Source organism: Mobula birostris, chromosome 6, assembly GCF_030028105.1.
Source record: "Mobula birostris isolate sMobBir1 chromosome 6, sMobBir1.hap1, whole genome shotgun sequence".
In the NCBI taxonomy this organism is placed as follows: Eukaryota; Metazoa; Chordata; class Chondrichthyes; order Myliobatiformes; family Myliobatidae; genus Mobula; species Mobula birostris.
Genome location: NC_092375.1, coordinates 22,233,423 through 22,244,562, shown reverse-complemented (window position 1 = coordinate 22,244,562; position 11,140 = coordinate 22,233,423). Strand labels below are relative to the sequence as shown.

The following is an 11,140-nucleotide window of genomic DNA, read 5'->3' as shown; positions in this document are numbered from 1 at the left end:
GGTAAGACACAACCTGCCCCACGCAAAGCCATGCTGACTCTCCCTAATTAGGCCATGCTCTACCGAGGTACATTTACCACCATACCAGGCAGCACATTCAAGGCATGGAGTTTCCAAATGCTCGTACTGTATATCCTATCCCCAAGAACTTTCTCCAGCAATTTCCCTACAACTGATGTGAGAATCTCCGGTCTCAGGAGAAGATGGCGGCGCGACACAGCACGCAAGGCCTCTCTGATGATGAGTATCTGTTACCTGTCAAGTAGGAGGCCGTGCACAATTCTGATTTGATGGAGGCAGACGTGAGAGCATGGAGGAACATCCGGTGAAACTTCTGAAATGCCTGCTTCGCTGCCGCCGCTACTGTGTGATCCAAAATCTCCGGAGGGGAAGGCCCCGAATCCTCGGCTTTGCTTGTTGCTCGGCAGCCGGGGGCGGGGTTGAAGCACTTGGCAGAGATGGTGCTCAGTGCTCGGTGTTGGAGGGCTGGTCGGAGGCTCAAAGTTTTCGGACGGACTCAGAGTCGGATTGTGGTCGGGTGCTTCCAGGATGCCGCATCAGCAAGTTGCGGCTCTTGAAGCTCATGGCAGGGAGAGTTTCTCCCTTCTACCGTCTGTGTGAGATGTTGGGGCTTTCGGGACTTTGAGACTTTTTTTTACCGTGCCCATGGTCTGTTCTTATCAAACTACAGTATTGCTTTGCACTGTTGTAACTATATGTTATAATTATGTGGTCTTTGTCAGTTTTAGTCTTGGTCTGTCTTGTGTTTCTGTTATATCATACTGGAGGAACATTGTATCATTTTTAATGCATGCATTTTTAAATGACAATAAACGAGGATGGAGTGTCCCCATAATCTAATTTATAGTTCCCAGGATTTTCCCTTGTTCCCTTCTTAAATAGGGGTACAATAGTAGTCACTCATCAGACCTCTGGGACCTTGCCTGTGGGTAGAGAGGACATAAGATACTAGTCAAGGCCCCAGCAATCTCAACTGTTGCCTTCTTCAATAACTTGGCGTAAATCCCATCAGGCCCTGGGGACTGATCCAGCTTAATACTCATTAGGAGGCCCAACACATCCTCCTCCTTCACCTCAAAATGCCCTAAAATATTTATACACTCAGCACTGATCTCCTGGTCCTCCATCTCCATTTCCTTGGTAAGTACTGAAGCAAAGTGCTCATTAAGTACCTTTCTCACATTATCCACATCCAAGCATATGCTCCCCCATTTATCCTTGAGTGGTCCCACCTTCTCCCTAGTTATTCTCTTGCTCTTGATGTATGCGTAGAATGCCTTGGGATTCACCTTAATCCTTCTTGCCAACGACTTTTCACGGCACCTCCTGGCTTTCCTAATTTCCTTCTTAATTCTTTTTTAGCTTCTTTATGACTCTCGTGTGCTTCATTTGATCTTAACTTCCAAAGGTTTGCATACTTTGACTTTTTCTTCATGACTAAATTCATCACCTCTCTGGACACGTCCCTATCCTTCCTTCTAACAGGAACTCTGTGCAATTGATCTTTAAACACCCTTCACATGTCTGATGTGGACATGCCAGAAAAAAGGCATTTTCAATTAACTTCTTAGATCCTGCTTAATGCCCTCATAATTTGCCCTATTCTAATTTAAAGCTATCCCACAAGAACCACGCCTATCCTTATCAATAGCTATCCTGAAAGTTCAGGAGTTGTGGTCACTGTTCCCAAATTGCTCCCCCACAGAAAGGTCACTCACCTGGCCAGGCTCATTCCCCAACAACAGGTCCAGGTCCTTTAGTTGGACCATCCACATATTTATTTAACAAAACCTTCTTGGATACAGTTAACAAATTCTGTCCCCATCTAATCCCCTTACACCAAGAAGGTCCCAGTTTATATTAGGGAAGTTGAAATCCCCCTTGACAACAACCCTATTGTTTTTACACATTTTCTTAATCTGATTACACATTTGTTCCTCAGTGTCCCAGTGGCTATTTGGGGTCTGTAGTACTACCCCATCAGTGTGATTGCACCCTTCCTGTTCCTGAGTTCCACCCAAATGGATTCTGTCTGACCCCTCCATTATGTCTCCCCGAGTGCATCTGTGATATTTCCCCGATTAGTAGTGCAACTCCCTCCCACCCCCCCCCCCCCACATTTTTACCTTCTCCTCTGTCTTTTCTAAAACTTCAAAAACCTGGTACATTAATCACCCATTTCTGTCCCTCTCTCAACCAAGTTTCAGTAATGGCTAAAGCATTGTAGTTATATGTACTGATCCATGCTCTTAAGTTCATCACCCTTACTCATAATACTACCATTTAAATAAACACACTTCAATCTATCCGACTCATCATACCTGTTATTTCGATTTTACCTTTCAGTAGTTTCCCTGACATCTACTTTCCGGTCCAATCCTTCCCTTCCTGTCCTATGGTTCCAGTTCCTAGCCCCCTGAAAAACCAGTAGTTTAAACTCTCCTGAGAAGCATCAGCAAATCTCCCGGCCAGGATATTGGTCAGGTGCAACCTGTCCCCCTTGTACAGGTCACACACTTCCTCAAAAAAGGTTCCAATGATCCATGAACTTGAAACCCTGCCCCCTGCATCATCTCCTCAGCCACTCATTCATCCGTGCTGTCACCCCATTTCTCCCTGCGCTAGCCCGTGTCGGAGGGAGTAACCCGGAAATTACTACCTTTGAGGTCCTTATCTTCAGCGTCTTTCCTAACTTTATATGTTTACTGTGTAGGACCTCTTCCCCTTTTCTGCTGATGTCATTGGTGCCGATAGGCACCACTACCTCTGGCTGTACCCCCTCCCTCTTGAGAATACCTTAGCCGCTCCAGTACATCATAGACCTGAGCACCCGGGAGGCAAAGCACCATCTTGGTGTCTCTTTTGTGGCCACAGAATCCCCTTTCTGTCCCCTTAACTATCGAATCCCCTCTAACTACCACAATGCCTGACTTTACCCTTCCCTGTTGAGCCTCAGAGCCGGCCACAGCGCCATCAGTCTGGCTTCTGCTACAATGCTTTGATGGGTCATTATCCCCCCCAAAGGGGTATACTTGTTGCTGAGGGGAATGGCCACAGGGGAGCCCTGCACTGACTTCTTAGTCCCCTTACCTCTCCTGGCGGTCACCCACCTACTGTCTGAAGCCCGTACTCTGGGTGTGACCACCTCTTCAAAAGTTTCGTCCTATAATATATTCCGTCTCCCAAATAATCTTGAGTACATCCAACTCCTTGACCCGGCCAGTCAGGCGCTGAATTTGACTGCATGTCCCGCAGATGTTGTCATCAGGGAAGTCGTAAGGCATTCTGAATTTCCACATCTGACAGGAGGAGCATTCCATCCTGCCACTCTGTACTGAAATAAAAAGGCCTACCTCCTCTTAACTGTGCCTCCACCTGTTCACGCTGAAGCCCGTTGAAGCCAAAGCCCACCCAATCTCTCACTGGCACACCGACGATGGCTGTCCTGCTTCAGCCTACCTTCTTTTTATTTGCAGCTGACTTTAGGCCTCTGATGCCAACACTTAACATGCCTGTGCAGCCAAAAAAGACCAGCCTTATCTGAATCTGCTCCCTTTATCCTCTCTCTCCTGACTTCTGTAGGGTTCTGACATCAACACTCATTCTCCGCACCTGAAACACTGAAGAAAGCATCCCCCCTTTGTACTTTGTTTCTGTTTATGATGTCTTCTTAATAATTATAGAGAAAGATTGAAGAAGTATATTATTTCTAAGAAGCAAAATTATCCCTATTGTATAGACTTTCAAAGGAATTAATGGTAAAAAGAAACATTTCTTCAATTTTCAATATTTAGATTCTGGCTTTGATTTCTCAGGTATTCAAAATGATAGGCTTATGTCCCTCCAATGCCTGGCATCTTTCTCCCTTGTGCTTCAAGTTGCATTAAGTTGTGCAAGTCTAATATGTATTTTCTGTATAAAATGGTTTAAGTTTTACACCTAATTTAATATGTATTTTCTGTCATGTAATGGACTGCTGGAAGGTCCCAGGTGTAGTTTACTATAATCACTTTACCAATGGATGCAGCATTGCTTGGTAGTAGGGGATGAAATGGTTTTAGGTGGTAAAGAACATGGCTTGCTAGCAAAACTGTTATTAGGTTAATTCACAAGAAAATCAAAGTCTAAATTGTGCAGAACAATTAACCATTTATTGAATTGATTACATTGATCCATTTTGGAAGATCACACTTCCATTCATGCAAAGATAGGACTAATGACCTTCTCATTACAGTACCTCTATGGTGCTTAACGACCCTCAGGTGATTGCTGTACCTTTAAACAACTCACAGGGTTTATAAGCCGGAGAACTACTCACCATGGATCAGAACTGAAGAAGCCTCTTGGATGAGTGGTGAAATGTCTTCTAGACAACAAGGCAAATCCAGTTGCTTTGATTCACTACTGCTTAAAATACAATGACCTGGATAAGATAGATGAACTGTTACAAACAAGAGAGAATCTGCAGATGCTGGAAATCCAAGCAACACATACAAAGTGCTGGATTTTAGACAGACTGTTATTTGAGTGATCTTTCATTGGAACCTTAAACTTGATGTGATCTTCCTCTTGTGAAGCTTTGTTTACCTAACCTTCAGAAAAAAGCAAATATTCTTTTTAAGACTGTGTCAAAGTTGACTGATTAGTGCTGTATGTTAACTGGAATGGGTAGGTTGCCTTATGACGAAATTATGCACATGCTAAGCTTGTATTCATTGTTTAGAAAGTGAAGGAGGATCATTGAAACATACTGTATAAGATCCTGAGGTAATCTGAGATCTTGAAAGTCAAGAGCATGTTTCCTTTTGAGAGTAATCTAGAACTGAGGCTCAGCAATTTAAAAATAAGGCAATACCTAATGAAGACAGGTTTGAAAAAAGCTCAAAGGCATAGTTATTATGTTTAAGATAAAGACAGAAAAATTCTTGATATGCATGTGGTTGAGAGGTTATAGCAAACAGATGGGAATATGATATTAAAGTAACAATCACCAATAGCCTTGAACCTATTAACTAAAAGAGCAGTTTTATGATGACTCCTGTCACAAGTTCATGTGTTTGTGGTGGTAGCACTAAGATTAAATTATGAGATATTTAGCACTCAGTGCAAAATTGACTCTGAGGCTGTGAACCCTGTGCTTCATCTTCCATGTTATTAGTTTTTATTGTTTGCAATATCTATTTGTTTTTTTTCGACAATTGATATTTGTCAGTCATGTGTGGTTTAGCATGAATTCTATTGTGTTTCTTTGTTTTCTTGTGGCTGCCTGCAAGAAGATGAATCTCAAGCTTGTATATGATACACATATTATGATGAATTTACTTTGAACTTTAAACCAGTAACCTAGTTTAATCAGGATAATCAAGGACACGACCCACCCAGCCAACACACTTTTCATCCCTCTTCCCTCCGGGAGAAGGCTCAGAAGCTTGAAGACTCATACGGCCAGATTTGGGAACAGCTTCTTTCTAACTGTGATAAGACTGCTGAACGGATCCTGACCTGGATCTGGGCCGTACCCTCCAAATATCCGGACCTGCCTCTCGTTTTTTTTGCACTACCTTACTTTCTATTTTTCTATTTTCTGTTTATGATTTATAATTTAAATTTTTAATATTTACTAATTTTTACTATTTTTAATATTTGTAATCAAGACAGTGGGAAGCGCAGAATCAAATATCGCTGTGATGATTGTATGTTCTAGTATCAATTGTTTGGCGACAAAGTATAAAGTAAAAAGTAAAGACTGGGCTAGCAGAGTACAGACTTCAAATTCCACCACAGCAGCTGAAGAATTTAAAGTCTCTAAATAATTTGCAATTTAACAGGAAAAAGCTACTAGGTGGTAATGAAAACTACTAAACAACCCATTTCATTCCATAATACTTGCTGGTGATTCAAAGATGCAAAGTACATTTATTAGCAAAGTACGTATACAGAATACAACTCTTAAGATTTGTCCTCCCACAGGCAGCCATGAAACAAAGAAACACCATGGAACCAGATCAAGAAAACATCAAACACCCAAAACATGAAAAAAATATAAATTGCACAAACTGCAAAAAGCGAGAGAACAATACATAAAATATCAAATGTCGAACCAGTAGTATTCAGTTTAAGCAACACACATAAAATGCTGGAGGAACTCAGCAGGCCAGGCAGCAACTATGAAAAAGAGTAAACAGTCGATGCTTCGGGCCAAGACCCTTCATCAGGACTGGCTAGTTCAGTTCAGCTAGTAATGCAGGCTGCAGGCCATTCTTTGCCAAAGTTCCCCAGTCTGCATCAAACTGCTCAAAAACAGTAAAAATAATTCCTGATCCTGAAAAATGTGTCATTCTCTTAAACAGCATGAACATTTTGCTTAACATATTACTGATCCTGGATTTGAATGTGCATATGATAATGAAATTCCAGGCTTGTATTTTAATGTTGATTTTAATCCAGTTAAAGTACACTTCTAATTCCTTGCATTAAATTGTAAGCAGAAGAACATTATATATCCTCCTTTCAGTTCTTTATGATTTATGTAATTTGATCTAGATGCACCTGCCCTGTGCATGATCCAGCAACTTTGGGGAGGGGGAACGTCGACTCAGACCATGACAGGCCTGCGTCGGGCATCTTCATGCCTTACCTTAATATGCCAACTTTAATGTAACTAAATATCCCAAGGGAAGTAACCTCATACAGGAATCAGAAGTGGAGAGAGTGAGCAATTTCAAGATCCTGAGTGTCAAGGATCTTTGAGGATCTAACCTGGTCCCAACATGTTGATGCAGCTATAAAGAAGGCAAGGCAGCAGCTATATTTCGTTATGGGTTTGAAGAGATTTGGTTTGTCACCTAAAACACTTGAAAACTTCTATAGGTGTACTGTGAAGAGCATTCTGACAGGCTGCATCACTGTCTGTGGGTTGGCGGGGGGAGGGGGGAAAGGTGGGGGTGTTGCTACTGCATGGGACCAGAAGAAGCTACAGAAAGTTGTAAAGTTAGTCAGCTCCATCTTGGGTACTAGCCTACGTAGTACCCAAGACATCTTCAAGGAGCGGTGCCTCAGAAAGGCGGCGTCCATTATTAAGGAACCCACCACCCAGTCCATGCCTTTTCTCACTGTTACCATCAGGTAGGAGGTACAGGAGCCTGAAGGCACACACTCAGTGATTCAGGAACAGCTCCTTCCCCTCTGCCATCCGATTACTAAATGGTCATTGAACCCATGAACACTACCTCATGTTTTTTAATATTATTTCTGTTATTACACTATTTTAATCTAACTAATATACTGTACATATATATATATACTTACTGTAATTGACTTATTTTTTCTTTCTATATTATTATGTAAGTCAACAAATTTCATGACACATGGTGCTGATAATAAACTTGATTCTGAAATTATTGAACAAAATTTGACTTTTGTCAAAGGTATTAAGCATATTGAATACAAGCTTGTCAAAAAAGAAAGAGAAAAAGAGACTGAGGGGTTTAGGCAGAGAATTCATAACCTGGAACCTGGAAATAGAGGGCACAGCCACAAGAGAGATTAAATTTGAGGACATATTCAACAGTTCTTTTCTCCACCCCCACAGATGCCACTCAACTTTAATTAAGTTGAGGATTGATCAAGAGACAAGAATTGAAGGAGCACAGGTTTCTCAGAGGATGATTGAGTTGACAGTAAAATGAAAATTATTTGCATTCTTTATTGTAAAAATATATTTCTATTTATTTGTACTAATCTTTTTGTCTTTCTTTTTTTCAGATGTTCAGAAACAAAATTGTGCTTTTTCTAGTTGCATTCATTCTAACTTGCACATTTTTGGTGTGTTTTTTGTATACAACCACATTCAAAATTAATTTCATGGTCTACAACAGCAGTAAACAATCGATTGCAAAGGAATTCCTCCTTGTACCACAGTCAAACTGTGATGAAGATCCTCCCTTCCTGCTCTACCTGGTGACGGTCTCTCACCACCAGTCGAAAGAACACAATGCCATCTGCCACACCTGGGGCAGAGATCAACGTATAGCTGGGAAAAGGATTGTTGCCTATTTTCTCCTTGGTTATGATCCAATATACCAATCCACTATCTTAAATGAAAGCCACTACTATGGGGACATTATACAAAAGAACTTTACAGACACATATGATAACCTCACATTGAAAGTGCTGATGGGTATCAAGTGGGTGCGTGAACTTTGCCCCTTGGCTACCTTTGTGATGAAAACCGACTCCGATATGTTTGTAAACACCTATTACCTGACTGAGCTTCTTCTGGGTAAGAATCAGGATCTCCTGTACACAGGGCATATCAAAGTCGAGGAGAAGCCCATCAGGGACCCAAAGAGCAAGTGGTTTATGGCTGAGGAGGATTATCCGAACAGCACCTACCCTCCCTTTTGTTCAGGTACAGGATATGTTTTCTCTGGGGCCCTTGCAGGGAAAATCATCACTGTTTCTAAACGCATTCCCATTCTCAGACTGGAAGATGTATACATCGGGCTGTGCCTTGCAAAGCTAAATGTAACTCCAGTGGAACTGTACTCTAGCCGGATATTTTACGACTTCAAGGTGAAATTCTCCGCTTGTAAGTTGCAGAAGATTGTACCATCGCATGGAGTCTTCCCGGATGAGATTCTAATGTACTGGAAAGCATTGGGAGAAAACAGCAAAGAGGAATGTTCGGAGAAAAAAACGTAAAGAATTCCAATGGACATAATTAAGTAATTGTAGGGCATGTCAGAGCCAAAAACTAAAGGAAAATTATTTGCATAAAGACAAACCATTCTGCAGATGCTGGAAATCTTGAGTAACACACACAAAATGAACTCAGCAAGTCAGGCAGCATCTTTGGAGGGGCCATAGATGATCTGATGAAGGGTCTCAGCCCAAAACGTCACCTGGTGATTTCCCTCCACAGATGATTCCTGTCTTGCTGAGTTCCTTTAGCATTATTTTGCACGCTACTCAGGAAAATCCTTTTGATGCTGACTAGAGAATCATAATAACATTCATTTCAGTTCCAGCAATGGCTAAAGTTCCTAAAACTTTGAATGCGGTTTTACGGCATCCTATACTTTCTGCTGGATGGTAATAATGAGAAGAGAGCATGTCCTGGATGGTGAGGGGTCCTTAATGATAGATGCCACCTTCTTGAGGCTCTTTCTAAACAAGAGCCTGATAGTTGGTGTGGACATGATGGTACAAAGGGCCAGTTTCTGTGTTCTGTAATAATGACCAGATCTCAGACAGCCTTTTTCAACATTGGAATGTGTAGAATATTTAACTATGAGGAAAGAACAGCATATTACAAAAGGGTAGCAGCATGGAAACATAGTTTTACAGAACCAGCAACCTGGGTTCAATTTGCACTGCTTCCAGTAAGGAGTGGGTACATTTTTCCTATGACTGCATGGGTTTCCTCCAGGTGCTCTGGTTTCCTCCCATAATCTAAAGATGTACTGGTTGGAAGGTTAATTGGTCTTTGTAATTGTCCAATGATTAGGCTAGGGTTAAATCAGGGGATTGCTGGGCAGCGTGGCTCAAAGGGCCACGAGCTTATTCAATGCTGTATCTCAATTAATAAATAAATAAATGTGGATAAATGTGCAGAATTAGCAACATGATTGAAAAATGTTAATGTAACTTAGTAGAGATAAGAAAAATCAAATGGTTGAATTTTACTTGGCCAACAAGAATCCAAAAATTAGACAAAAGCAAAGAGCTTTCAGAATGCAAATTCAAAATTACTAAAGGTAGTAATGCGGGTTAATAATCTCACACAAGGGCATATCAGGGATGAAGATTTAACTTCTGGTAGAAGTAAATTAATCAGCAGAGAAGTTAAATTTGTGTCATGAAGTGTGGGGTATATTCAATATTTCAGTTATATTTGATTAATCCTGTATGTATATATTGGTTGATTAAACATTCTTGTTTGTTTAAGTAATTAATTACAGGTTATATGTAAAAATATGTTAATTGTATACATCACTACCATATGACACGTGCACACCTCACTAAAAATAAACACAAAGTTACACCCACATTTTGGACTCCCATATCTCCTTTGAATTAATTTTAATGTTTTGAAGTTACAAAACATAACATTGGTACCGAGTATTTTAAAAACAAACCGGACATAGCTGCCAACCTGTTAAAGCAAAGCGAGATGTTCAAACTAAAATGAACGCTGTGAAGAACGATGGAATTTGAAAAACAACAGCCCAGCTGTCGAGTTTAAAATAAAAGCAATCCAGCACATGTTCTTCAGAAGGGCAGAAACAATCAATTTTTTTTTAAAAGGCCATAAATGGAAAAATTCAGGGTTCATAAAGAGTGAGTACTGTGTGATAATAATCATTTTTTTTAAAAAGAGCAGAAATGACAGGATACCTCGAAAAAACTGATAATTGGCTCATGTATACTGAGCTTTTGGGAAAGTATTTTGAAGCAAATGAAATAACCAATGTGCCAGTTTTGCTCAGTGCATTAGGTTTAAATGCATACAGTTTACTTTGAATTTTCACTGCTTCAACCAAACCTTCAGAAATGAGCTTTGCTGCTACTGTGCAAGTGATGCAGGAACACTTAGAACTAAAGCCATTGTTGATTGCAGAATGCTTGAGGTTTCATAAGTGGAATCAAAATGAGGGAAGTTCATTTCAGTGTACATGGCTGAATTGAAGAAATTGTCAGTTTGGTTATGAGCCCTCCAGCCCTACGTCCAGCCAACAGGGCTCTGGTGAAACTGTATAGGCCAATCTCCTGTACAGTGGATTCAATGGATTACAGAAACATTAATGAACTCCAAACATACTTCAGAGGATGATGAAGATGAGAGGTCATTGATAGCCTCTGCTCCACTAGGAGCTAAGAACCTAAGTAATTAAGAAATAATGATATACTAAGAGATCATTTAGTTTGTGGAATCTTACAAGAAAGTATTCAAAAATGGCTCCTAACTGAAGCACAGCTTACATTTAAAAGAGCAATAGAAATCAGAAAGGAAAGTGAGCATAAATAAACCTGCATCATCTAGACAGAAACTGGTCTGGCCAAGAAAAATGGGTTACTGTTGTGGCAGGGGTTCACATACACCAAACAAATGCAATAA

At 40.7% G+C, this 11,140-nt stretch overlaps 1 protein-coding gene across 1 annotated transcript; it reads left to right on the top strand.

Moving 5' to 3' along the window:
- Positions 1-203: 203 nt before the first annotated feature.
- Positions 204-8,743, top strand: LOC140199707 (beta-1,3-galactosyltransferase 5-like). Its single transcript, XM_072262185.1, is given in 4 exon segments — positions 204-262; positions 7,613-7,700; positions 7,786-8,721; positions 8,723-8,743. Coding segments are annotated over 4 exon segments (1,104 nt in total).
- The last annotated feature ends 2,397 nt before the right edge of the window (positions 8,744-11,140 follow it).